At 48.2% G+C, this 25434-nt stretch overlaps 1 protein-coding gene across 2 annotated transcripts; it reads right to left on the bottom strand.

The window, feature by feature from the left end:
* Positions 1-633: 633 nt before the first annotated feature.
* Spp2 (secreted phosphoprotein 2) lies at positions 634-17742 on the bottom strand. 2 transcript variants are annotated; one of them, XM_090355088.1, is made up of 8 exons: positions 17571-17742; positions 17347-17471; positions 14042-14164; positions 13015-13122; positions 11395-11446; positions 10524-10577; positions 7854-7949; positions 634-734 (listed from the first exon to the last, which is right to left on the bottom strand). In XM_090355088.1, the coding sequence occupies exons 1-7, from the start codon at positions 17635-17637 to the stop codon at positions 7864-7866; spliced, it is 615 nt and encodes a 204-aa protein (XP_090211214.1). In that variant the 5' UTR covers positions 17638-17742; the 3' UTR covers positions 634-734; positions 7854-7863. The 2 variants fall into 2 exon arrangements, with proteins under 2 accessions (XP_090211214.1, XP_090211213.1); XM_090355087.1 differs by having other exon boundaries at positions 634-737; positions 17571-17740.
* Between the last annotated feature and the right edge of the window lie 7692 nt (positions 17743-25434).

Here is a 25434-nt window from a genome sequence, read left to right as displayed (position 1 = left end):
GGATGAGGTTTTGTGATGACTATAATTCTGTAATTGGCATTAGGGCTGTCTCTTTGTTTTATGCATGCTCTAGGCTTCTCATGATGGCACACATGTGCTGTTACACCACCATACAAAATTACTTTGCCCTAAAAGAACTGTAGCTTTATACGTGTTTTTTTTCCACGTGAAAACTGGAAACAGAGCTTGTTACTTCTGACACTAAACTGCTTGAGCCTGTCTGTCTTTTTCTGTTTATGGGGCTTAAACAGCCTGGGTGCTGTCCCTGAGCTCTTTCACTCAAGTCTAGTGCTCTGCTACTTTGAGCCACAGAGCCACTTCCACTTTCTGGTGGTTAATTGGAGATAAGAGTCTCATGGGTTTTCCTACCTGAGCTGGCTTCAAATCGCAATCCTCAGATCTCACCTCTCGAGTAGCTAGGATTTCAGGTGTGAGCCTGGCACCTGTCTTGTTTGTCTTTTTAATAACAAGGAATTTGCATCTGTTGTCAATTGATCTAAAACATTCTCAACACAGTCACTTTGTGGCTCAACTCCCCATATCCTTAGCTAATATCTAGTCATTTCATGCCATTAGTTTGTCATCTAAAAGTTGGATGATTTTATTCTCTATAAAATTCTTTATAAAAGGTGCTTAGAGAAAAGAATTTTATTATAGGTTGGGGATGATCAAAAGAAAAATTACACATTCCATAAAGCGTCTTTCTTCACTTGAGCTTCTCTTCTCTCCATTTGCTGCTAAAAGAGAGAGGGAAAGAAGCATTACAATATGTGTGCAGACATCCACATCGTGGCCCAGGCCCCGGATTCCTGGATGATGCTCAAAACCAGAAGAGACCAGGGCTATGACACAAGCATCTAGCTCCTAGAATAAGCAATGAGAGACACCTACAAGAAGAAGCAATGATAGAGTCAGAGAAACACAGAGACAAGTACTAGAGAGGAAACTCAAGGTTCAACAGGGAAAAGACCAGAGTCCAGAAGAGAAGCTCTGACCAAGAGCTGGGACTCAGGCTGGTATAAGGAAGTGTTCGTGGTGTAAAGCTAGAGAAGGAAGAAGGAATCAATCAAGCCGGTAAAGGAGTAGCTATAGCTGTGGTCATCCAAGAGTGTGGGGCTGGGAATATTCATCCACTCACTCACTCACTAATTAATCTGTTCAGAAAAGCAGACTGTAGACTGCCTGAGCCAGGAGGCCATGGAGCTGGAATGCAGACAGGAAGTGTACCACAGGGGTGCCAGCCAGTTGCTCCAGGACCAAGTTATCTGGGAGTTGAGACTCCATCTTTCAGGTGCAGGACCCTGAAGCTAACAAGGTTTTGTGTTAAGACAACTCTAGCGATGGTGCTTTGGGGGAAGCAAGATGAAACCAGAAGAAGGTATAGCACACGCCAGGGTGGAAACAACGAGGCCAGGCCTGGAGCAGATGGTATAGGAGGCCAGAGGCGTGACGCATTTCACAGGAAAGACTAGCGGCATTGGCTAGTACAGCTGGGTAAGGGAGAAGGTCCAAGCAGACCCGTCGCAGGCCTGGCAGCCAGAAAAATGAGTAGAAGACAGAGATGAGTCTCCAAGGGAAGAATCCCATTTTGAGCCTGGGGTGGCATATTCCAGCGCAGGTGTCCATCATGTCATTTGGCTCAAGCCTGTTCAGGTTAGCAGGTAGAAAAACCCACCCAGACGAGAGCCCTCAGAGGCCTGGGGATGCCAGGCTCACTGGGTGCTGAGGCAGTGAGTGAGCTGACAGGGGGCCGGGATTCAGGCTCTTCCGAGCGCTGCCATTGGAAGAGAAGTGTGCAGAGGGATGGGAAGAACAGAAAGAAGTCTTGGCCAGAGAGAAGAGCCAGTGGAGGGAGGAAAACTCAGGGCAAGGCCTAATCGCCACATCCAAAAAGCCATCAAGGTCCAGTAAGGAAAGGTGTGGATGGCAGCGGTGGGAGGCTGGCAAAGGCTATCACCAAGCAGTCAGGGGCCAGCACACGAGGGAGAGGAAGGGTGAGGAGTGAGGAACAACAGACAGGGACGAGCCGGGCTACAACGGGTGCAGCAGAACTCACTATGTAATCCTGGCTGCTCAAGCGCTCTGGACGTAGGAATGCTCCCGGATGCTCCTCCCTAACGCCGAATCAATGCCCACCATGCTTTCTTGCTTATTCCTGAATAAACACAGACTGAGGGCCCAGGAGGGGACCTCAGATCTCCTGGCCACACATCCCCCCATGGCACACCGGGCCACACTCTGCCTTCTTATTTCACTTCCCAAGCCAGAAACCAGCGTCCTTGCTGAGGTCTAGGTCTGCGTAGTGCCTTGCTGTTTTGGATTTCTGGGCTTTTTGTTCATGGTTTTGCTGTTGTCTGAAGTGACTCTCCATTCAACCCGGGCTCGTGGTTCTAAGTGTTAAGAGGAATGGCGCAAGGGGAGAAAACGCATGTGTTAGCTACACTGCATCCAGGCAGGAGTTACACTGTTGGCCTGTGTTCGGCAGTCGCGAATAAACAAAATGTGTCTGTTAACGCATCTGGAAAAACAAGAAAAACACGTAAAAGGAGACTGTTGTGGGAAGTGTTGTGGCGGGAGGCTCAAAGGCCCCTCCACCTATCTTTCCCATAGGAACAACCAGTCTGTCTGAAACACTTACATAACCACAATTAATGCAAATCCCAAAGAGTAATTCACCGTACATGGTGAGCGAGTGGACGTGAGAGTGAAGTGACTGGATCTGAGAGCAAAGCATGCTACACAGCAGCAGGCCGTGGCCAGGTTTCTGCTCCAGAGCTTTGGTCTTTCAGATCTTCTCGGCTCTCTTGGGTGGGTTGTCACAGCAAAGGACAACATGAAGTTTTCACTCATGAGCTCATCCCTGACACTAATATTACAGGGGGCGCCCACAGAGGTGGCCCGGGTGTCAGGGACCAGTGGGGCCCGCCCATGGGGCTGTCCCTGCCCCCCCCCCTTGCTGTCTCTGTCTCAGTTGGCAAGCACACAGCTCATCCTGCTCCACCTGACAAATGTTTCCTAAACAAAGCATCCTTGATGTTTTTCCCTCTCATCTATTTTGTAAACATGGTGATGGGAGGATCCAGAGAAAGGTAAAGAAGGACTTTGGCAGAAGCCATGGGAACTAAAGCCTAATCCCAACACTGGGAACCCCTCCCCCCCCACTCATCTGTAGAACACAGATGAAAACCAGTCTGCCTTTGGATTGCTCAATGACTGACACAGGCAATGCATATGAAAGGCATAAACAAAGATCCAAGCATGCCTGAGGATTATCAGAGCCAACATCTGAGGAGCACTCACTAAATTAATCACGAAATCACAGGACTGCCTTTCCACCAGAGGCCTCAGGCACAACTTCTCCATTTCCTGCTTTGGGACATAGGGTAAGAATTACACGGGAGTTGGCTGGGAATGATGGTTCATACCTGTAACTGCAGCTGTGTCTCAGGCATTAGGGTAGGAGGATATTACGGTCCAAGGCTCATCCAAGATAAAAATGTAAACTGAGGGCTGGGAGCTTGTCCTAGTGGTAGAGTGTTTGCCTAACATGTACAAAGACCCGGGTTCGATTCCTCAGTACCACATACATAGAGAAAAGCCACAAGTTGTGCTGATGCTCAAGTGGTGGAGCTCTAGCCTTGAGAAAGTCCAAGGTCAGTGCTCAGACCCTAAGCTCAAGCCCAGGACTAGCAAAAAAAAAACCCTGTAAACTGAAAAATAACTCTAAATAAAAAAGGGAATGGGGATATGGCTCATGTGGTAGAGTACCTACCTAGCAAGTGTATAGGACCTGAGTTCATATCCCAGGAGAAGAAGAAAGAGAGGAAGAAGAAAGGAAAAGAAGAAAGAAAAAGAAGAGAGGAAGGGGACTCAGAAAGGAGGAGAATTCCATGAGTCAACATTGTAGCACTAGAAAGGACACACTGTAATATTTCATGTATTGAAGATCTCCTGGCCTTATATAACTGATCTTCAAATGTCTCTGCTACAAATATCAAGTAAATGTAGGATTTGCTGGGCACAGTAACTCATGCCTGTAATTCTAGCTACTCAGGAGGCTGAGATCTGAGGATCGAGGTTCAAAGCCAGCCCAGGCACAAAAGGACCTGAGACTCTTATCTCCAATAAACCTCTAGAAAACGGGAAGTGGGGGTTGGCTCAAGGGTAGGGTGGTAGCCTTGAGCTGAAGAGCTCAGGGACAGCGCCCAGGCTGAGTTCAAGCCCCATGACCCACGGGGAAAAAAAGTAGGCTTTCAAATAGTCGGGTTCCTATTTTAGAGCTCAAGTGAAAAACAGGTTTTTTTTTTAAGTTAAACATATTACATTTCACTATCCACTCATATTAAATCATTTTCTAGAAACCTAGAATAAGTGTCTATTAAATTATAGCAAGTCTGACTCAGATCCTATTTTATCCCATAGACTTGGCCAAGGCTCCCTCAGGAATTCCATGACAGATGAAGTCCAGAACCAGCCCTCAAAGAGAGCCCACAAGAAAATGTCACTCACACTTTGGTCAGGCATGGATTCCTTCCTTCCTTCCTCACACACTGATGGAGTCTAATGGGTTGTTCTTGGTGTTATGACATTTGTAAGAATGCTGTCAGCCATTTTATAGAGGCATATTATTAATAAGATGTACACATTATTAAAATACGATGATAACATGGTAAGTCAAGTACAAAGAGCTCATGGTCTACTGGAAACAAAAACAGACAAAACATAATGAGCAGCCCCTGGAGGCTAAAGGACTAGACTGCTGTTGTAGGAGGCAGCAGGCTCAGGACAAGGTACACTGAGTTGAGTCTCTATGGGATCACCTCCTCCCCAGTTCTCTCTGATGGTCCTGCCAGCCTCATTCCAAGGCTCCGGGGAACCTGAAGTCCAGGCTGCTACAGGCCAGGGACATAACTGGGAGAGTGATCAGAGTCAACTCTAGGCCAGCACTGCAGGGGCCGGTCTTCAGCCTGTGCTGCTCTTAAAGGATGTATTGTACTCATAGCTTGATATGTTGGAAATGAAACTCCTTCGTAAAACTAATTTTTAATTATGAAATTAAAAAGTTGGGGCCGGGAGTTTGGCCTAGTGGTAGAGTGCTGGCCTAGCATGCACGAAGAAAAAAGCTGGAAATTGTGCTATGGCTCAAGTGGTAGAGGTCCAGCCTTGAGAAAGTCCAAGGACTCAGGCCCTGAGTTCAAGCCCCAGGACTGGCAAAAAAAAAAAAAAGTAAAATTAAAAAAGTTTAAAAAGTCTCACTGATCAAGATATATTGCACTCATAGACTGCTTTGTTGAATGGCAATGCCTCTGAACTGCTATTTTACGATAATAATAATATGCCTTTATATTGCTATTCATGTCGATAAGCACACTCAATGCAACTGTACATTATACAAAACACAGTCACTGCATCAAGAATTCTGTGCATCCTCAAAAAAAAATCAAACATAGAACTAGCCTATGATCCAGCCATACCACCCCTGGGCATCTACCCAGAGTATTATTACAAGTCAGGAACAGTTCTGAAAAATGCACACACTTGCATGATCATTGGTGAGACAGTCATGATAGCCAAGCTATGGAGACAGCCCAGATGCCTCACAAGGAACAAAGGATCTAGAAAAACCCGGCACATAGACACAATGGAATTTTACTCCTCTATCAGAAGGAAGAATAATTATGTCATTTGCAGGGAAGTGGATGACCTAGAACAAGTCATGTTAAATAAAAGAGGCCAGCTTCAGAGAGACAAATAAAATACAAACATATGTGATAACATATACAGAGTTATAAACATGAGCATGGGGACAGGACGGGGAAAGATAAAGAATGAAGGAGAGAGGCGATGTTGACCAGAGGGCATGCTATTCACAACCCGACTTCGGGAATTGAAACCCCTTTCTACAACTTCTTAATAAAAATTAATAAATATTTAAAAAGAAGAGAGTTCTGCCATCCCTCCAACTTTCTTCCCAGATGCTTCCAGAATGCAAACAAGATTCGTTTCCATTGATATAAAAGGAATATGATGAGTGTTCCTTCATAATGAGTAGTTTCTTGATCTTGGGATGAAGCTGAGGTTCTTTTTATATATTATATATTTTATTTTTAGAGTGCACCCTAGATTAAAAAGAAAATCTACCATTTGCCTCTTTCATCCAAGACAGCCACCCTGGTGAGGTTTGCTTCTATTTTAGTAAAATGACAGTTGACTTCTTTCAAATTCTAAGTGGTTAAAAATTAATGATGTGATGCTTTGCTTTCTTTTTTGGGGGTAAAAGAATCTCAAGAGCCCAAAATGAGAGACGTCATCATCTCCTCAGAAGCTGTTCACCAGAGGCAAGCCAGCAGGCAGGCGCGTGGAATGCGGGGAGAGCAGAACCCAGGGACAGAGGTCCGGGAGCATCGGAGCGGGGTATCTGGGAGTGGGTCTGCTGGTCACAGAGGAATGAACGCCCATGACCACACTGCCCTGAGCTGAAGGGCTCCATGGAAGCTCAAAGGACACCAGCCTGTCTGAGTTGGCAGGGGATCGAGTCCCCAAAGGAGGTGACAGCAGAGCTGGGCTCTGAGGGAGGCAGGGGCTGTGCGAAGGGGCCACCAGGACAACGGTCAGCCGTGCTGAACCCAGGAATCCTAGGTAACCCGAGAAGACGAGGTCAGAGACGTGTTCCAAATGTCCCCGCTCTGTGCTGAAGGCGTGTCACACTGAACACACTGTCAAGTTTCCTCAGTCACTTGTGAGTGTGCAGGTGAGCGTGACTGAGCTGAGTGGACCTCGGCCCTGGTGCCTCAACTTCCCCTCGTCAGCTCGTGCCTTTGTCTCTTGGTTGTCCTCCAGGCCACTTGGCTACATGTGCTCCAATCCCTAGAAACCGGGGGTTTCTGTCCTGGGAAGGGGCTTCAGGACCCTGCGTGAGAATGGTCAGCCAGGGCACAGCTTCCAGCCCCCCACAGCACTGGGGAAAGCAGGGGAGACATTCTTGTTTAGCTCAGTGCTTGGTTGGGAGGGTGGGGGTGGGGCTTTGTTTATCTACTAGTGAAACCAGAACAGAGGCTTACATGGGGAAGATTCCTCTCTGGTTGGAGGTAAACTGAGGACAGCACACAATACCGACGATGGAATCATGTCGTTTATCCAGCGGTGATGTATGGAAATGGTGGGAAATGCCAGAGAAAAATGTAGGACTTCGTTAAGCCATCTCAGCTCCCTGTGGCTACCAAGAGAAGATGAAGCCTGAAGGAAAGACTTTTTAGGTGGAGAAACCTAGGTGGATAGCAGTGTCACAAATCAAGCAAAGAGGAACCTGGCAGGAAGCTAGCTGAACATCAGGAGTGCTGAGATCGCAGCGACCCCAGAGAGAAGAGAGCTGGGCGCTTCTGAAGACACAGACCTCAGCGAGAGAGAGACGATCAAGAGAAAGACGACACAGAAGTCTGCAGAGCGAGGAGGCAAACGTTCCAATGACCACCAGCACTTAAGTGAAAACTACAGAAGTCAGATGAGAGTATACAAAACATGTCACCTAGCTGGGCCTGAAGGAAGACTGGCGCAATGGCAGGTGTTGGGATGAATGAGGCTAGGTCATAGGCAGGAGATGGTTTCTTTGTTATTGGCTGTTCTGCTCCTAGAGAAACCCAACCATATCAGTGGCAGCGACGGAGGCGGAGAAACCTGGGCTCCATGAGATGAAAGCTACAACTGGAGCCCGGGAACTGAGGGAGACAGGAGGGAATAGAAAGGCAGTGGACTTTGGCAGCCCCTTACAGAGCCTTCGAGACGGCCAGTTGCAGGGCATCCACTTGGACTGGCTTCCATCCCCACATTCACATATTTTCAGTGTTTCCACTTACCTCGAGGCTTTCACTCCAAGCCAGTATTTATTCCTGCTCTGGGCCTGTGGCTCAGGTACCTTCGATTTCCAGGAAGAAAACCCCTTCTCATGATCTCTAAAGCAGGCAGAGGAGGCAGTCATATAATGGCTTGAGACAATATGGACTGAGTATAAATTAGGTGAGAAGGGCTGTGGCTGGCACAACCTAGACCCATGCGGTCCAGAGAAGTCCTGTGTCCTGGGCTCCTATCTTCCTCACTTGGCTTTCTGTCCTCAGCTGGGCCATGTCACCACGGAGCCCACAGCCCATTCCTCCCCAACCCGGGGTTACCACAGCCACGGCTGCCAGCCCTCGAGGGAAGGGACTGTCACATTTCTCTTTCAGTCCTCCCTGGGATCTTCCTCGTGCTTGTCACACACATTTTGATGCAAATAAATTGAATTGTCGCCTTCAAAGCCATCCCCCAGGCAGCTGTCTGTCTGCATTCAGCTGTGGGTGGAAAGTGGCTTATAAATATTTTCTGAGCCATATAAAAGGGTTAGCCAGGTTCACTTCTATCTGTGCAGTTTTCATCTCTGGTGATGTCTGTCCAGGGCACAGCCCCCAAGATGGCCTCCAGGTGGTCACACACCCTACCACACCATCGACGGTCTGTGAGAGCAGGGATGATTTATCACTTTCAAGATCAGACCAACGTTAGCCCTGAAGGCTGTGACTTCACACTCTCATGTCTTGCCTTCTCCCCCCTCTGTCTCTGTCTCTGTCTCTCTGCCTGCCCCTCTCTCTCTCTCTCTCTCTCTCTCCCTCTCCCTCTCCCTCTCCCTCCCTCCCCTCCCTCCCTCCCTCCCTCCCTCCCTCCCTCCCTCTCTCTCTCTCTCTCTCTCTCTCTCTCTCTCTCTCTCTCTCTCTCTCTCTCTCTCCCTCCCTCCCTCCCTCTCCCTCTCCCTCTCCCTCTCCCTCTCCCTCTCCCTCTCCTCTCCCTCTCCCTCTCCCTCTCCCTCTCCCCTCTCCTCTCCCTCCCTCCCTCCCTCCCTCCCTCCCTCCCTCCTCTCTCTCTCTCTCTCTCTCTCTCTCTCTCTCTCTCTCTCTCCCTCCCTCCCTCCCTCCCTCCCCTCCCTCCCTCCCCTCTCCCTCTCCCCTCTCCCTCTCCACTCCTCTCCTCTCCCTCTTCCCTCCCCTCTCCCTCTCCCTCTCCCTCTCCCTCTCCCTCTCCCTCTCCCTCTCCCTCTCCCTCTCCTCTCCCTCTCCCTCTCCCTCTCCCTCTCTCTCTCTCTCTCTCTCTCTTCTCTCTCTCTCTCTCTCTCTCTCTCCATTGTCACTTAAGGAGATCCAGTTGACACATTTTAAGAACATTCACAAAATCTTTTTCTTTTTTTTTTTGGTCAGCTGTGGGACTTGAACTCTGGGCCTGGGCATTGTCCCTGAGCTCTTCAGCTCAAGGCAAAAGCCTGAATCCTCAGTCCAATCGTCCATGAAGGAACTCCCCCGTTTGAAGATGGTGCATCCTGGGAGCCCAGCTAACTCCCGCTAACAACAGCTTTTCTGCAGCCTCACCCAGACCCCTGAGCCACAACCACCCCACCAAGTCATTGCTGGGCCCTGGATGCCAGGAATTGTTGGCAGAGACAGTAACAGTAATAGGTATTTGATTCACCACTCTAGTGAATCTCATCAATCTCATTTACTTGATTTATTTCCAAACAACTTTTGGCTACTTCCGGTCTCAAATCCAAGGTCGCCTGGTCCTACCACAGCAGGGAGATCGTAAGGAACAGGCAGCAGATTCTAGACGAAATCCCCCAGAGAAACAGGTCAAGAATGTAGTCACAGGGATCAACAATCTAGTTCCCCACAGTGACCGCCAAGAAGAAGAAGAGACTTTGATCACCGGTAAGCATGAGAGTTCAGGTATAATGTCTAGCCGTCAAGGAGGCTAAGTGTTCCTAAGGGAGAAAACAAGACTTGGCACTCCTGAGTGCTCACATCTCTGTGATTCACCAGCATCCTGTGCTCATAAGAACACAGGGTGAATTTTACAGAGCTCCAGGAAGCCACTCCTAGAAAATGCACATCTGTAGATGTGACAGGTGTGTTTAAGGTCCTGCTTTGACCACCAGCAGGCTGGGGCAAAGTCCATGCTGGTGATGGGGCCTTGAACAAAACAAGCTGCACAGGCTCCCTGGTCCTACAGAATGGCTGAGAACGCAGCCCAGGTATGTGAGGGCTGAGGGGCCAGCACAGGGCAAGCATGCGACACACACCCAGAAATGCCCTGACTTGTTCTTCATTCCTTCACATAGATAAGCAAAGGACCCACCTGGTTTACGGAGCCATCTGTAGATTAGATTTGGGAATGGCTCGTAGTAAGGTAGGGTGTGAAGTGCCAGCTTCAACCACTTGGTAGTGTGGTCCAGCCTGGCCAAGACAGGAGCCGTGTGTTGGGCTCAGAAGATGCTCTAGTGGGGCTGGGGTCCTGGCCCTGCTGACCTCCCGAGCTGAACTTGACATTTTTATTCCCAGTAACTTCCGAGTGAAGGAGGGCCTCAGAGCTACCTTTTCAATCATTTGCAAAGCAGGTTACACCTTGTGATGCTTTTTTACTCTCACTGGACCATCTCATTCTCCAGGGTTTGACTCCAGGCTGGGCTGATGGGTCTGGTGGTCTATGGGAGAAAGTAGACCACTTACCGAGAGACCGGTGGTAAGGCTGTTGTTCACTTCTGATCTCCTCAGGAGTACGATCTGTAACACAGTAACAGCCTTCAGAATGAAATCCCCCACTTACTTCCAGAGCGCTCTGTGACTGGGTCATCAGTACCACAAATATGCTTCTTAAGCAAAGAAGCAGCAGGAGACCAGGAAATGCTATCATCAGCACTAATAAGAAAAGTCACCAGAAACGTAGGGGAAAAATAGCTCCTAAGCCACAGAAAACTAACCCCATCCCATTTCAAATTGGAGGTCCTACCAGGAGGTGGAACATACAAGACAGATACCCAGAGAGATGCTGGGCTTTCCCCACGTCTGGGCCTCGGGTCAGCCCCAACCAGACGGATGAGACAGAGCCCTGAACCTCCCAGCTAGTCATTGCTGACCACCTGAGCTCCATGACTCAGAGAGTCACCAGGAGGACACACACACACACACACACACACACACACACACACTCACCCAGGACAGGCCCCTCTTATGGGGAAATTAATACCATCATCCATCAGCAGATGGGATCATGAGTGTGAAAGCTCTGTAGAAATGAATAAGTGAAAAGTTGGCAGCTCTCGTACCTAGTGATACGAAAGGAGCAAACGCCAAACAAAATGGTTATTCTGTGTCATTTTTCTGTCATTGTGGAAAGACTATATTTAGGTATTTCTATATGCGAATGACTCGTGGGGCTGGGGGTGTAGCTTAGTGGTAGAGTGCTTTGTCTAGAAAACACAAGGCCTTGAGTTCAAAACCCAGTTCTGCTAAATGAATCCGCAAATAAATCACTAACAAACAAATAAATGGTGTTACTTCAAGACAAAGAAAAGAAGATAGAGAAGCATTCTCAACTTACCCAGTAGGTAACTCCTCCATCTGTAGGGTCTAGCCATGTCCCCAAAAATCATCTAAAGAAGTTTAGAGAACAGTACTCATGAGATGTGGAAGACAGGAAGAAGAACCAGAAAATTCCATCTAGAGGCATCTGATAACAATGTGATTTGGTGTAGCTAGGACTGTGTGTTGTATTAAATAACTGTATGGAACCCAACATGTATGTGTAAGACTGTCAGGGTGGTACATGCCTATAATCCCAGAATTCTCCAAACTGTAGGGGAGGATTGTGAATATAAGACAGGCCTGGGTTACCCAGAAAGACTCTGTCTCAAAACACAAATGGAAGAAAGAAGAAAGAGAGGAAAGGAGGGAGGAAGAGAAGAAAGAAGGAAGGAAGGAAGGAAGGAAGGAAGGAAGGAAGGAAGGAAGGAAGGAAGGAAGACAGGAAGGAGACAGAAGCTCAAGTTTCAGAGACTCAGAATATACTTCCCAATGTTGTGGACCAGAAGTAGAAACTTTTTATAAACCTGTATACAAACTAAGTTTAGATGAAATTTTAGGCGCTTCTCTCTATGAGATTTCCTCATTAGCTTCTCTAATGCAGAGGTCTACATGGAGTATGCAGGAAACGATTGAAAGCCCACATGGTAGTCAAAACCTTGTCCTAGGCTGAGCAAAACATGCCTTCCCTGCTCTCAGGAGGTAAACATTCTAGCAAGAAGGGTCAAATACTTTCGTAACATAATTTCAAGCCAAAAATATAATTAATTCAATGTACCAGCACAAATCATTGTCAATGTGGGTAGAGAAAAAGATGGATTTAGCCATTAACTGTGCATCCATTACGTTTCAGACACAGGAGCAGGTCGTTTGTGTGCATCAGTATACTCAGTGCTTGTGGTGACGGAGAAGTAGCCTTATTGTCCTCTAATGGATGGAGAAGCTTCTTGGCCAGATCTTGATGGTTGAGTGAAGGTCAAGTACCCTGGCTTATACTGCAGAGCAACAAATAGTTTGAACAACAAAAAAAGTTCTCCTGGCCGGGAGTTTGGCCCAGTGGAAGAGTGCTTGCCTAGCATGCACAAAGACCCAGGTTCGATTCCTCGGTACCACATACTTAGAAAAAGCCGGAATTGGTGCTGAGTCTCAAGTGATAGAGTTCTAGCCTTGAGAAACTCCAAGGACAGTGCTCAGGCCCTGAGCTTAAGGCCAGGACTGGAAAAAAAAATTCTCCTTCTCTCCACTAAACACCATACTTGTATTTAAAACGCTGAAGATATGCTAATTATTGCTTTAAAATCATGTTCAAGTTTTAGGGAAGAAAGAAGGAGAAAGCAGAAGAGGAAGAAAGAGGAGGAGGAGGGGAAGGAAAAGGAGGAGGAGAAGAAGGAGGAAGAAGAGAAGGAGGAAGAGGAGGAGGAGGGGGGAGGGGAATAAGGGAAGGGGGAGGGGAAGAATGAAGAACAGGCTGGGAAAGGAGGAGATGGGGGAGATAACCATGTAGGTATCCATGCGAGGACCCAGCTGTGAATGCAGTTCTGCTGGACCTAGCCCCACCCTGTCACATCCCTTGGCTTGCAAGAGTTCTGCACTGAGCCTAGGAAGGGCCGCCAGGGGGAAGCTGAGCCCCAGGCCCTACCTCCTCGCTGCTGTTGGACTCAGAAGTGGAGGCCCAGCGGCAGTGAGCCCACACGGCCTGGACCTGCTCAGCGGACAGCTGCACGGTGCTCCTGCAGGACGCTGTTGGCTGGAGAGGACAGCACAATGGGTTTAACCTGCAGTAACTTACAGGAGCATTAGTGGCCTCTGCAGTACATTGGGCAGGACTATGGGTAAAATGAAGTAGAAAGGAAAAACAAGATCACAAGAGCATCTCAACTTTTCAAAAATAAAACTTCCCTCCAGAACTAGGCAGAAACATTTAAACATCTCATAGGAGCACGGCAGCTGCCTTGAAGTGGTGACAAGCCCGTGGGAGTGAGGCCTTGGATTTTTAGAAGCAGGTACTGGGAGACACTTACGTCTTCTGTAAGACAGATCCACAATGAAATAAAATTACAAGACAATCCTCTCCGGGGAAATGATTTCTTCACAAGCTGAACATCCGAACACCAAGATGGTGGTTCCAGCTTGATGGGGCTGCCCAGATTGGAAGGGATGCCTGCCAACAGGGTCACCACATACCAGTAAATGTTATACCCTGGTCTCAGCCTAATGGCTACAGAGGGGGACGGTCCATGTGACTGAACCCATGGAGGCTGAACTACCGGGAGACATCGTGCACCCGTCAACTACAAGATCATGTGACATGCGAGGACCACAGTTCCCAGCTCACGTCCATTTATAACCAAGTCTGAAGTATGTCTGGAATTTTCTTCAGTTTCTTTGTCTTTAACTTTCCTGGATAGAAACTCAGCCCTATTGTAAAGAGCAGGAAACACAGGCAGCGGGGAATTTTCCAGATCATCTAGGACCAGACTCCACAGCTCAAGGACTGGAGGCTCCTATCCCCTGCTGTGGACAGAGGTGACCACACAGCATGGGGCACAACCCCAGCAAGACAATGGCCAGGCTTCTTAGAGCTCAGATGCACTCTTGGTCATGCAAAAAGGGTGGCTCTTCCTCAAGGAAGATTCTGGAATGGAGAACTTGGAGCCCACTCTTACCAGGTAGTAGCCTCTTTGGAAGGCGCAGGTGGAAGGATCCTCTCCAGTGTCCCTCAAGCAGGTCGTTTCTTGAACACTGAACTCTAAATTCATAACCGAGCTGCCCTCATCCAGGACAGTGACCTGCACAAACACAAAGCCTCAGTTTGCACTCGCTATGGACCCGGAATGCACGGTGCTAGACAGGGTCTCTCTGCCCAGTGAGGAACCATTTACAGAGTCGCTCGCTGGGAAAGCTGGAACTTACCTAGGCCATCGCCTGAAGACCAGGGAGAAAACACGATCTGCCAAGTTCATTCAGTACTGACACAACTGAAACCAAGGCAGCCAAGTATGAAGGCGCATGCCTATAATCCTAATACTGGGGGGTGGGGGTGGGGGTGAGCAAGGAAAATGATGAGATCAAGGCCAGCTGGGCTGTATAACAATATCCTGTTTCAAAACAAGGAAGGGAGGGAGGGAAAGAGGAGGGAGAGAGGAAAGAAGGAAGGGAGGAAGACAAGGAAGGAGGATGGGAGGAAGGAAGGCAGGTGCAAGAAAGTATGTTTGTGTTCTAACCCCATCCTCAGGGATCATGGGTTTGACGCTCGTGAACTCGCTCACTCACTAAACTCTATCCATGACTCCAAAATTAACAGTCTTTTACAGGATTTGAACTCAGAGCCTCCGTCTTGCTCAGCTGGCACACTATCATTTGAGTCACCATACCAGCCCAGCTTTTGGATGATTGTTGACAGGCTTGCAGGCTGGCTTTGAACTTCAATCCTCCGGATTGAAGATGGGGACATCTTCTGAATAGCTAACCTTACAGGTGTGAGGCACACTTGCCTACGACACTTTTGAAGTCATTCAAGGACACACACAGCGTGGCAAAAGGCCCAAGTCACCCGAGATGTGCCTCCCCTCCTGAGTCAAACACACTTCAGCTCTCAAGCTGTGAACAAACATACTGCTTGTGGTCTGAGTGCCTTTTGTTGGTCATTTGAACCCCAAAGTCAGAGCTGCCCAGTATTTTTTTTTGGTCGGTCATGGGACTTGCACTTTGGGCCTGGATGCTATCCCTGTTCAGCTCAAGGCCACCGCCCTACCATTTTGAGCCATAGCACCACTTCCAGTTTTCTGGTGGTTCACTGGAGGTAAGAATCTCATGGACTTTCATGCCTGGGCAGACTTTGAACCATGATTCTCAGATCTCAGCATCATGAGTAGCTAGGATGGCAGGTGTGAGCTTTTTTTTTTTTTTTTTAGTCAGGGTGATGTATAGAGGGGTTACAGTTACATTTAGCAGGTAGTGGGTACATTATTTCTTGAACACTGTTAACACTTCCCATGTTTTTCTCCCACTTTCCTTTCCCTTCCCTCTCCCCCCAATTATTTTGTTTTCCCCTTTCCCATCCTTATTTCAAATAAACACATAAACATATATACAATATACCAGGTACCAAGTCAAGTACAGTAAAAATGCGAGATAAACCATAAGGGGGAATAAAAGAGAAAAGAAGTGACTTCACATAGTACATTAAGAACAATAATCACAAAGATAAACTTTTTATCTCTATATCCTGGAGTTCATTTCGCTTAGCTCATCCTATATGGCCATTTGCACATAGCTTTTGAACTATTGTGATCCTCTAAGAGAATCCTAGACATATACTAATTGTTACAAATTAGGGAAACCATGGAGCCTGTTTCTTTGGGCCTGGCTTACTTCACTTAATATGATTTTTTTCAAAGTATTTTCATTTCCTTACATCCTTTCTGATGGCAGCATATATATATATATACATATATATATATACATATATATATATATATACACACACACACACACCACATCTTGATCCTTTCATCTACTGAGGGGCATCTGGGTTGGTTTCATATCTTAGTTATGGTAAACAAAACTGCAATGAACATGGTTGTGCTGGTAGCTTTAATGTGGCCTTGTTTGTGATCATTTGGGTAAATGCCCAGTAGTGTGATTGCTGGGTCATAGAGGAACTCTATTTTCAGTTTTTGGGGGGAACTGCTAGCTTTTTATTAATGATCATGAACTACACATTACATCAGGAACCCACAAAGGCAAGGTCATTCACTGACAGGCCCACAAGAAGGTTGTAAGACAAGGCTTGCAGAAACCTAACTTACATTTCCACCAGAAGCCATGATCTAGTACTTACAAACTCAGTTCTGATGAGGATTTTATACAACATTGGGGGAGATGGCTTGAACTTGGGGCCTGGACCTTGTCCCTGAGCTCTTTTGCTCAAGGCTAGCACTCTACTACTTCAGCCACAATTCCACTTCCAGTTTTCTGGTGGTTAATTGGAGAGAAGTGTCTCATGGATTTCCCTGCCTGGGCTGTCTTTGAACCATGACCCACAGATATCAGCCTCCTGAAAAGCTAGGATTATAGGTGTGAGCTACCAGTACCCAGCTACATATATGGCCTTATAGAGAGAGTTTTTGAGCCCCATTACAATGATAAGGAGACAGAGAAATTACCAGGGGCACGGCACGAAGAATAAGAATTTCTCACTGCCTCTCTCTCCCTCTGAAGGACATTTTCACTTTTCCCTTCCTCTGATAGATCCAGTCATTGAAAGCTCAAGAAAATTTCCTTTCCCCAGGTCTCTGGGCTAGCAGGAAACAGAATAGCAACCATTGGACAAGGGGAGGAAAATTTCTTTGCCTCCAAAGCCTGTATTTATTTCCTATAAGTATTGGGAGCAGAGCTAGTAAATTAGAAAGGAGGATCATTTCCATAAAAGAACAGTTCTTAGTAAACATAGCTGGGTTGCAGTTGTGCTGAGGGCTTTTAGGTCCAGAAGCAGAGTGCAGAGAAACAGAACAAGGTCAGGTGAGAGGACAGGACAAGGTCACAGGACAGGACTAAGTCAAGTTCAGGACAAGGCAGAAGAATTAGTTCTCCAAAGCAGCTTTGAGCCCTTCCAGATATATACAGTCATGATCATTGCTCTGTCCAAAAGGCTAAGATGAGACAACTGACGATTACATTTTTTAAAAGGAATTTAAAAAAAAAGTCTATAGGGCTGAGAGTTTAGCCTAAGGGTAGAATTATTTCCTAGCATGCACGAAGATCCAGGTTCGATTCCTTGGTACCACACACATAGAAAAAAGCCAGGAATGGTGCTGTGGCTCAAGTAGTACAGCTCTAGCCTTGAGAAAATCCAAGGACAGTGCCCAGGCTCTGAGTTCAAGGCCCAGTACTGGCAAAAAAATAGTCTATCTAACCCATTGATGAAAGAAAAGTAGGAAGAACAGACCAGAGTTTCCCATGAACTTACTCTTTTTAATGAACTTCGGAATGCCCGGAACAGGTAGGGACTCAGAGCCTGCGAATTCACCTTTGCCACAGAGGCCTGGAGGGCTTCCCGCAGTGAGGAGGGGTCATAATCATATACTGGGAAACCTGGACACAGAACATGACCAGAGTGACACAGGACAAGGCAAAGGAGAGGGATGGCTATCCACCAGCACGAGGAGGTGGCCCTGGCACGGAGCTCCTTACCTGAGCAAAACCAGACGTCCAGTACTACAGAAATCACCACGAGTATCTTCAGTGCCCGCTTCTCCATGGTGGGAAGCAAGGCTTAAACTTGGAGCGGGGACCTCAGGGTGACAGGGCCTTCTGAGAGCCACTGTCTCGCTTGAGTGTGACCTCGCTGATTGGAACTCAAAGTCTGGAACTTAAACAGAACAATTGATCCCGAGGTTAATATTTACTGCCAATTTTTTTCCTAGGGAAAGTTTCCAGTTTGAGGCCACTTTTGAAGTTTAGACCTCACCAGGGGACTTTAGTCTACACAACAGAAGACATGGAGAGGCTGTCTCTGGGGCTCTGCTGTTGATTTTCTCTTATTTTTATTTCTCCCGTTGGGGAAAGGGATCAAAGGGCATGTTGAACACTGGTGAATTTTAAGTCACCACCTATTTAGTTCCCTTCCCATGGTCCTCAAGACCTTGCACTTGTCAGTTATACATGCAGCCTCGAGGCTTAGCCTTCAGCCGTCAGACCTGGCCACTCCAACCTGTGAAACCCAGAAGATTGGTAGTAGTGAAAAGGAGAGAATAAGGTCCTTTTGAGGTACAGGTGTACCCACATACCTAGCTACAGCCTATCTTCTGCATGCACGTGAACATCAGGAATAAACAGAAGACTTGGGCCAGGAACAAGAGGTCTGTGTGGTTAAGGGGAGATTTCAGGCAACATGCGGCCTGGATTGACTGATGCTTCCGTTCTCGTTCTGCAAAGATTCAGAGACGGCACCGTGCAGGCGTTGCTGCGGGGAGCCCTCGGGCCCCCATAGACGATTCCTCCTGTTCTAGCCGCAGCCTGCACTGCAGGTGATTGCTCTGCTGGGAACCCTGGTCGGTCCCGGCAAGGCTCCACTGCTCCTTATACTTATAAGGTCAACAAAGCTGTTGTTGACCCGTCCTGTCTTTCCTCAAGAAGACCACAGGGAAAGACTCCCAGCATAGAGCACAGACGTAAAATACTGCCTGGTCTCGCCAGCCTCTGTCTGAAAGAAGGCAGGCTTCCCAGGACATCTTGGAGCAGTGTCATGAAAATCCGTGCATAGATTCGGCCCAGCTCCAATGCACCTCTCCTTCCTCCTGCATGCTGTTCACCAGCACATTGGCACATGGTATACACAGAATGCCAGGGTAGCTTCAGGGTCCAATGCCCATTCACCCTGGAAGTCTAGCTACCAGTGTGGCCCCTGCCCCGGCCTCCTCTGGGGTCTCCCTCACTCTAACTCCACTGTCCAGGGATTTCAGACACCCTGATACAGTCTGGGTCCTCGATGTCTCCCAAAGGCTCGTGTGGGAAAGGCTTGGTTCTCAGTTAGATGCTGTTGGAAGGCATGGGAATCTGAAAGATGGGGCTCCCAGAGGGTTCTGAAGGTGATGAGTCCTGAAGGGGGCTAAGAGATCCAGGGCTCCTCTCTCCTCTTCCTTTAGTGCCCCTCCATGTACATGAGCAACCACAGGCCTAAAGCAACAGGGCCAATCTGCCATGAACTGCCACCTTCAAAGCTGTGAGGCAACGTGAACCTGTCCATCATCTGGCTGTATTGGTGTTTTGTCCTAGTGAGGGAAGCTGGCCAACACCATAACCTCCATCCCCTGCCCTGCGCAGGCACTGTGCCTCTGACAAGCAAACAGGACACCTCCCTCCCTCTCCATCAGTTGTTCCCCTCACCCAGGTGACAGCACAAATGGCGTCCTGGAGAGATTCCCTGGTCAGCAGCCATGCTGAGCCTCTGCTGCCCTCCTTCCAGTCCTGGCCACGCCTGTGCAGTGATGGTGCCTGTTGGCTTGCCATGAGCTTTGTCTACTGCATTACAAGCTCCACCCATCCTAGCTAGGATTCCCTGGTTTCCAGCACTCAGAATCCCCTGCAGAAGCACTGACGGAGGATAGGTTCATCCAGCAGGCCTTGCTCCATGTCTTCCCATGTGAGGCTGACACCCAGGGTTATGTGCTGTGAGGGGATGGCCACCAGTATTTCTAAATAATGATCCCCAAGTCTATATGTAGAAATGTTGTAGTTTTTTTATTGTAATGTGTAGAGGGGTCACAGTTATATTTGCCAGATAGAAGGTGCATTACTTCTCACACATTGATACCGCTTCTCATCCCTCCATCACACTTTTAACCTGCTCTGAACTCAAGCCTCCCAGATTAAAAACAAAATAAAATTTACCATCTGGCTCCCAACCCTAAGGTCCATTAGATAAGCAGCAGTATTGAAAGGAATGGCAGAAGAGTAGGGGAAATTAAGGACAACAATAAAAGAAAAAAAGAATACTATTCCCAGCAGAGAGCTATTGATTTTGTTGGAAGCTGGCTGGGGTGGGGAGGGATCCTTGCATCTCTCAGATTCTCTTGTCCACAGTGAAATGCTGGCACGAGGCAGGCAGCATAGACGGAGATGAGTCCTAAAGAGCAATGATTCCAAAATGTGTCTAGTAAATCTAGAAGCTTGAATGCAGGTTGCCCACGGAAATTCAGGCTGCTGTGATTGCTTTTATCATTTCAGTCTGCAGAAAAAAAGATGTCACATGTATTCCAGCCACTTTCTGCTGTTCCAACACAAATTACTTAGGGAAGGTATTACAAATTATGTGGCACTAAGCAAAGTGCTTTTTTCCATAGCCCCTGGAAACATACGTGAAATTCATCTCACAAAGCTTAAGAAGAGCCACTCAGAACAGGTTCAATAAAACTGGGTGAGTAGCTGTATTGTAAAATAAGGTCGATTGTAGTGCCATCACTTAATTAAAATAAAAGATTCAGTGCAGACATCTTGCCCATTTTTCTTTCAATTGTTTCTTCTCATTTTAGTCAGTAATATTAGTTGAGGGGGGAAAAATCACTAAATTTTAATCTGTCCATTAACCACCAATTTTTGTAGCTGCCTTCCAATTTGTAATGTCACACCCAGAGTTTTGCACATGGTAGGCAAGTGTTCGACCACCAAGATACACCCCACCCCGAACAGTGTGATCTCCAAATTCCTGGACTCCACCCCTAAGATCTACTTTCCAGGCCTTTCTCTGTTCTAGAGAGGTCAGCAGTGCCTTCCGATGTCTTTCTTAGGGGACAGTCTGTCCATTGGCAAGGCAGTGGCCTACAAGGCAGACCACCAGTGCCACTCCACCTCATCCGTGATCACCCCAACCTGGAACTCACCACATTCAGAAGATGACCCAGGGGCTCCCGGAAGGGGACAGCGGACTGGAATAGTTACCCGGGTTAACTCCTCCTTCTAAGGAGAAAGCTAAAGCCCAGGGAGCCTTCATCGTCAGTGGGAATTCACCCGCTGCAGACCCTGAAGTACAGGGGAAATAATCTGTGCCTAGAGAGCTGGAGGCAGTCAGGCTGCATGAAAACGAGCACAAGTCACCTGCATCCCCGACTGAAGGGTGTCAAGTGCACTCCAGCTCTGAGAGAGAGCCTCCTGGCTTTGAAGAGACACCGAGACGCCATGCCACTTAATAATAGAAGGATTAGAAGATGAAACCTCATAAAACAGGGACCCGGGATCCAGGATTCCAGAGCTGGCAAGGCAGAGTGCTCTCCAGAGTGGAAGAAAATGATCTCATGTGGAGTGAAGAGGTTTTCAGTTTCCTTGAGACTCCAAAAGACAATGGGGGAGGGGGCCCTGCTCCAGAGGGGGCCGAGGCTGAGCTGGGTGCCAGGTCATTCATCCTTGACACTGCAGGATAACCATAAAGCAGGAACTTTCATTCCGAAAGCAGACTAAGCAGAGTCCCTGTGACCTGTAGCTTCAAGGGCTAACATGGCATGTAAGGGGATTGACTCTCTGCCCAGGTTTAAGCATTTCATGGTCACCATTTGAACCCAGAGAAGCCAATGCGAACCTGGGCTTTCAACTGCAAGCCCGTGAGTGTTGTCTGCCTCTACCCTTCTGCAGAGAAACCCTATTTATCCTTCTCTGGGTCCTGGGTTCTTAGGAAACCAAGTTTTAGGCTCCAGGTCTCAAAGTCAAAGAGTTCCATCTGGTAGGTTCAGCCACTCACCCCAGTGCACCAATAAAGTGACAGTGACAATAAAGTGAACAGTCAAAACAGTTGCAGGTTACAGGCCTCCTCAGGGATGGTCAGGGCTGGCCAGCGCTGAGCCGTGGTGGTCTGGCAGTCCACGGCCTCACGATTGGCCTGGTGAGACCTCGTGACAATAAAAGCCATCACCACCTAGCAGGTGTTCTAGTCTCCTGGCTACTCCTTCTCAGGTTCCAAGATGGCTGTAAAGGGACTGGAGGAGAGGATGGCTCAAAGAAAAATGATATAAATACAAAATGAAGAAGGCTGGGATGCCTAGCCTTTACCCTGTCCCAAATTAATCTATGGGCTCAAGTAAGGAGTCAGTATTTCTCTTTTGCATCTCTTACACTTCCTGCCTTCTTGCCCAGTTGGCTGGCTCCCACTATCTGCTCCTCTGTGTCCTTGCACTTACGTCCCCCGGTAGCCTATGACGAGTCCTCATGGATGGTGACATCCTGGAGGACGGGCTAGGGGCTGGCTAGGCACAGGAAGGCTCACGACTGATGTGTCCGGATCTCCATACTTACTCCTAATCCAGTTCGGACACAGAGCCGGGACAGCTCATGGCTCCACTAGAGTGGCTCGCAGGCATCCAGGGCTCTGGGTTCACATTCGTTCTGAAGAGGACTCGGAGGGTGTTTGGTGACGAGGTCACACTAGAATACAATTAGAGATACTTCCCTGTCAATGTAAATGGACATCATCCAACCCTCTAAGGCTAAATCAGAGGCTGGGGGTCCCTTCCTGACCTTGGTCTTGAACCTAAGCATTGTCTGGTTCCTAGGGCTTAGAACTCAGGTTGGAATTATGCACTACCCACCACAGATAACAGATCCTATGACCTCCCAGTCTCCTGATAAACCCCGTCCTATGTACAGATGCCATCGGTTCCAGCTCTCTGGAGAACCCACAGTGGAACCCACCACGACCTTGAGCCCTCAGTGACACTGAAAGGTCATCAAGTCCCAGCTTCTATGTAGAAGTACTCCTGCCTTCTGGCAAGGGTGTTTCATTCAGATGAGCGATGGATCAACCAGACCCGAAGGGAGAGGGAAACACAAGAAGGAAGAAATCACAAGGTACATTAATGGATGGTGAGAAACAGGGCAAGTCTAGCACACAAATCTCATGGAGCTCCTGCAACAGGGTGAGAAGGTCCAGGCAGAATGAATACAACAAACAGACCAGATACAAGATCTCTTTCCTTAAGACCGCCACGGTTCAGTGAAGAAAAGATGTGAACACCTCGACCATGATAGCTGTCATCCCCAAACAGCTGCAAACAGCTGGCCAGGACTAAGTTAGCACTCCACCAAGCAGGTAGGCGGAGCCTAAGGCCAAGAGAAGTGCTTGTCTAGCACGAGGTGACCTACAGCCACCTCGCAGGAGATCTCACAGGACACCATACCAGAAGCTACTCCAGGAACAGAGGTTGCTCGAGACAGGCTGTCTGGAGGAGGTAAGTCTCAGGCTGGGTTCTGACAGCACAAGAAGAATTTTCTAGAAGGAAATAGAAAAGACTGTAGACAGAGGAAACGTGATAATGGTGATCATATGAGAGAACACACATTCACTGAGCAATGGACAAATGCTGGGTCCAGACTTACGAGCCTCGTGAGTTACCATACTCCTCACAAGGAAATAGGTCTTGACAGATGAAGTGAAGGCACCAGAAGCTGTGTGACCTTTCAGTAGTCATGGAGACAGAAGGCAGTGGCAGTGCCTTGTCCTGCTATTCTGCCTCCTACTAGAAAACTCACTGAGGCATGGAACAAGGGACAGGAAAGGGCTCCGTGCGTGCAGTTTGGTATTTCCAGGACATGGAATGCGGGGTACCCAGTGGTGAGAACCTTCCTGGAAACCCGGCCTGCAGGGCAGGGCCTGAGCGCTGGGGTGATGGGCTAGTCATTATGGCGTCTGTATTCAGGCAGCCGTTTCTGGAGTTTGAGAACTAGAGAGGGTGACGTGCTGTGCCTACAGAGAGCACATGGGAGGCTGCAGCAGCCCTGAAGCCCCAGGGTAGGGGTCTGAGATAGAACTCATCAACTAAAGCTCACGAGAAGAGCTCCGAATCTGAGTCTCAGGCAGGGCTGAGGGTCAGTAGGTGGACAAGGGAAGAAGACCGCTGGATGCATGCACTGTGACATAACATGCCATAGGGGTACTGCATGGTCCAGGTTCCAGAAGATTCTGTGATCCACTTCCGTGTGTGTGTGTGTGTGTGTGTGTGTGTGTGTGTGTGTGTGTGTGTGTACACATATGTTACTAAGAATCAAACCCAGGGCCTCATGCATGCTATGCCAGTGCTCTACCACTGAAATCCCACAGCCCAGGTTTATATATTTCTGCGAGTATTTGATCCATCACAGAAGAGTGTTCTCTAAACATACTTCCTTTCACTCATCCCTCAAACCCTGCAGCCTTTGTGCAGTTCACTTGTCTTACTAAACCCTTGATGTCCCAGGAGCTGTACGTGTCTCAGCTTGCCTGGCACCCAGCAATTCGTGGGCTAGCCACCTGTATCTTGCTCATTACTTCAAGATGGTCCTTGGAGCATTTCTTCCCTTCATTTCCAGATGGCCTCCCTGAAAAAAGTTCCAGAGAAGCCACTCTTCTCTGACACATTGCTGAAGTAAGGGTAAATGTTTACTCCTTCTCCCCCTCCCATGTCAGTTACGGCCTTACCCACTGCCCCCTCTCCATGTGTATCTGCCTCCATCTTTGGTATGGTACATTAGATTATTAATTCTATTTAATAGACTTTACCTGCTCAAACAGTAAAAATGGTGGGAAGCAGAGTCTGCCAATTCCTTTCATTTGAACCATCGGAACAAAACTGTGCTTCCAGGAGATATTAAGTGACATGGGGGAGAGTGAAGAAATGGACTTGAGAGGAGGGGCTGGTGGGTGAGTGGGGAGCTCCCCATGAGCCTGGGCCTCCCCCAGCCCAGCTGCATCCTAAACTGTGCTTCAGAAATGTCTGCTCAGTTCTGGTGAATGAATGGAGCCAGCCTCACAAGGTGGCCTTTTGCACATCTGGCCCTTCTGCCATCTCCTCGTGTCTAGGCCAGTGAATTAAAGCTGACTGGATGGCTCTCTCTAACGTCCATCTTCAGCTCAGACCCAGGGCTTGCCCTCTAAGCTGTACACAGAACCCATCTCCATGACAACCTCCGTCACTGCATGGAAGTCTCCCTGGGCACTGTGAAGAAGCAAGTGGAAGAGGACACACGGCCCTTATTCCTTCTGGAACACTTGTGGATTTGGAGCCTGAGAACCTGGGACCGCTGAGGAAGCAATGCCTCCAGCAAAGCCATCCTGCCCACAAGGGACCGAGCAAGCTCCACTATGGGGGGGTTGGTAGACAGCGGACATGGAGGGTGGCCCATGTTAGAGGCTGTGCACCTGTTCCTGAGTCTCCATGAAACCCCCAGAGCCTCTGGGATGACTGGAGATGCACTGAACGTGGCCCTGGATCAGTGAAGCTGGGGACACTTAGGTGACAGATGCATGCCTAAGCAAGAAAACCTGCACCGCACTCCCAGTGTCTCCTGGGAAGAACTAGAACCATGGGGGCAGCGAGCGCTGTTTTCACAATCACTTGCTTAGCAATGTCAGCTCAGGTAACACTGGGAAGCCTCTCCCTTCAGAAACAATGTGGCTCAACTAAGGAATTTTATCACGTTTTTTTCTTTCTCTCAATTGAAGGACCAAAGCAGCGCATTTTTATTTAATTCACTGTCACATCCATTGAAACCAAGCGGCAGGCTTCTATTCCATGGCTGAGCATCACTACACAGA

The sequence above is a fragment of the Megascapheus bottae genome, chromosome 21 (assembly GCF_031878675.1).
Source record: "Megascapheus bottae isolate mThoBot1 chromosome 21, mThoBot2.hap1, whole genome shotgun sequence".
Lineage (NCBI taxonomy): Eukaryota > Metazoa > Chordata > Mammalia > Rodentia > Geomyidae > Megascapheus > Megascapheus bottae.
The sequence above is the reverse complement of the archived record's forward strand: the minus strand, read 5'-3'. Positions and strand labels throughout refer to the sequence as shown.

Excerpts from the sequence above, each read along its gene's own strand:
- Spp2 (XM_090355088.1), bottom strand. The coding sequence starts at position 17,637 with ATGGAGAAGCGGGCACTGAAGATACTCGTGGTGATTTCTGTAGTACTG. Across the intron at positions 17,472-17,570 it reads GGACGTCTGGTTTTGCTCAG|GTTTCCCAGTATATGATTAT; the intron begins GTAAGGAGCTCC and ends TTCTGTGTCCAG. Across the intron at positions 7,950-10,523 it reads GCCTTACCACCGGTCTCTCG|AGATCATGAGAAGGGGTTTT; the intron begins GTAAGTGGTCTA and ends TGCCTGCTTTAG.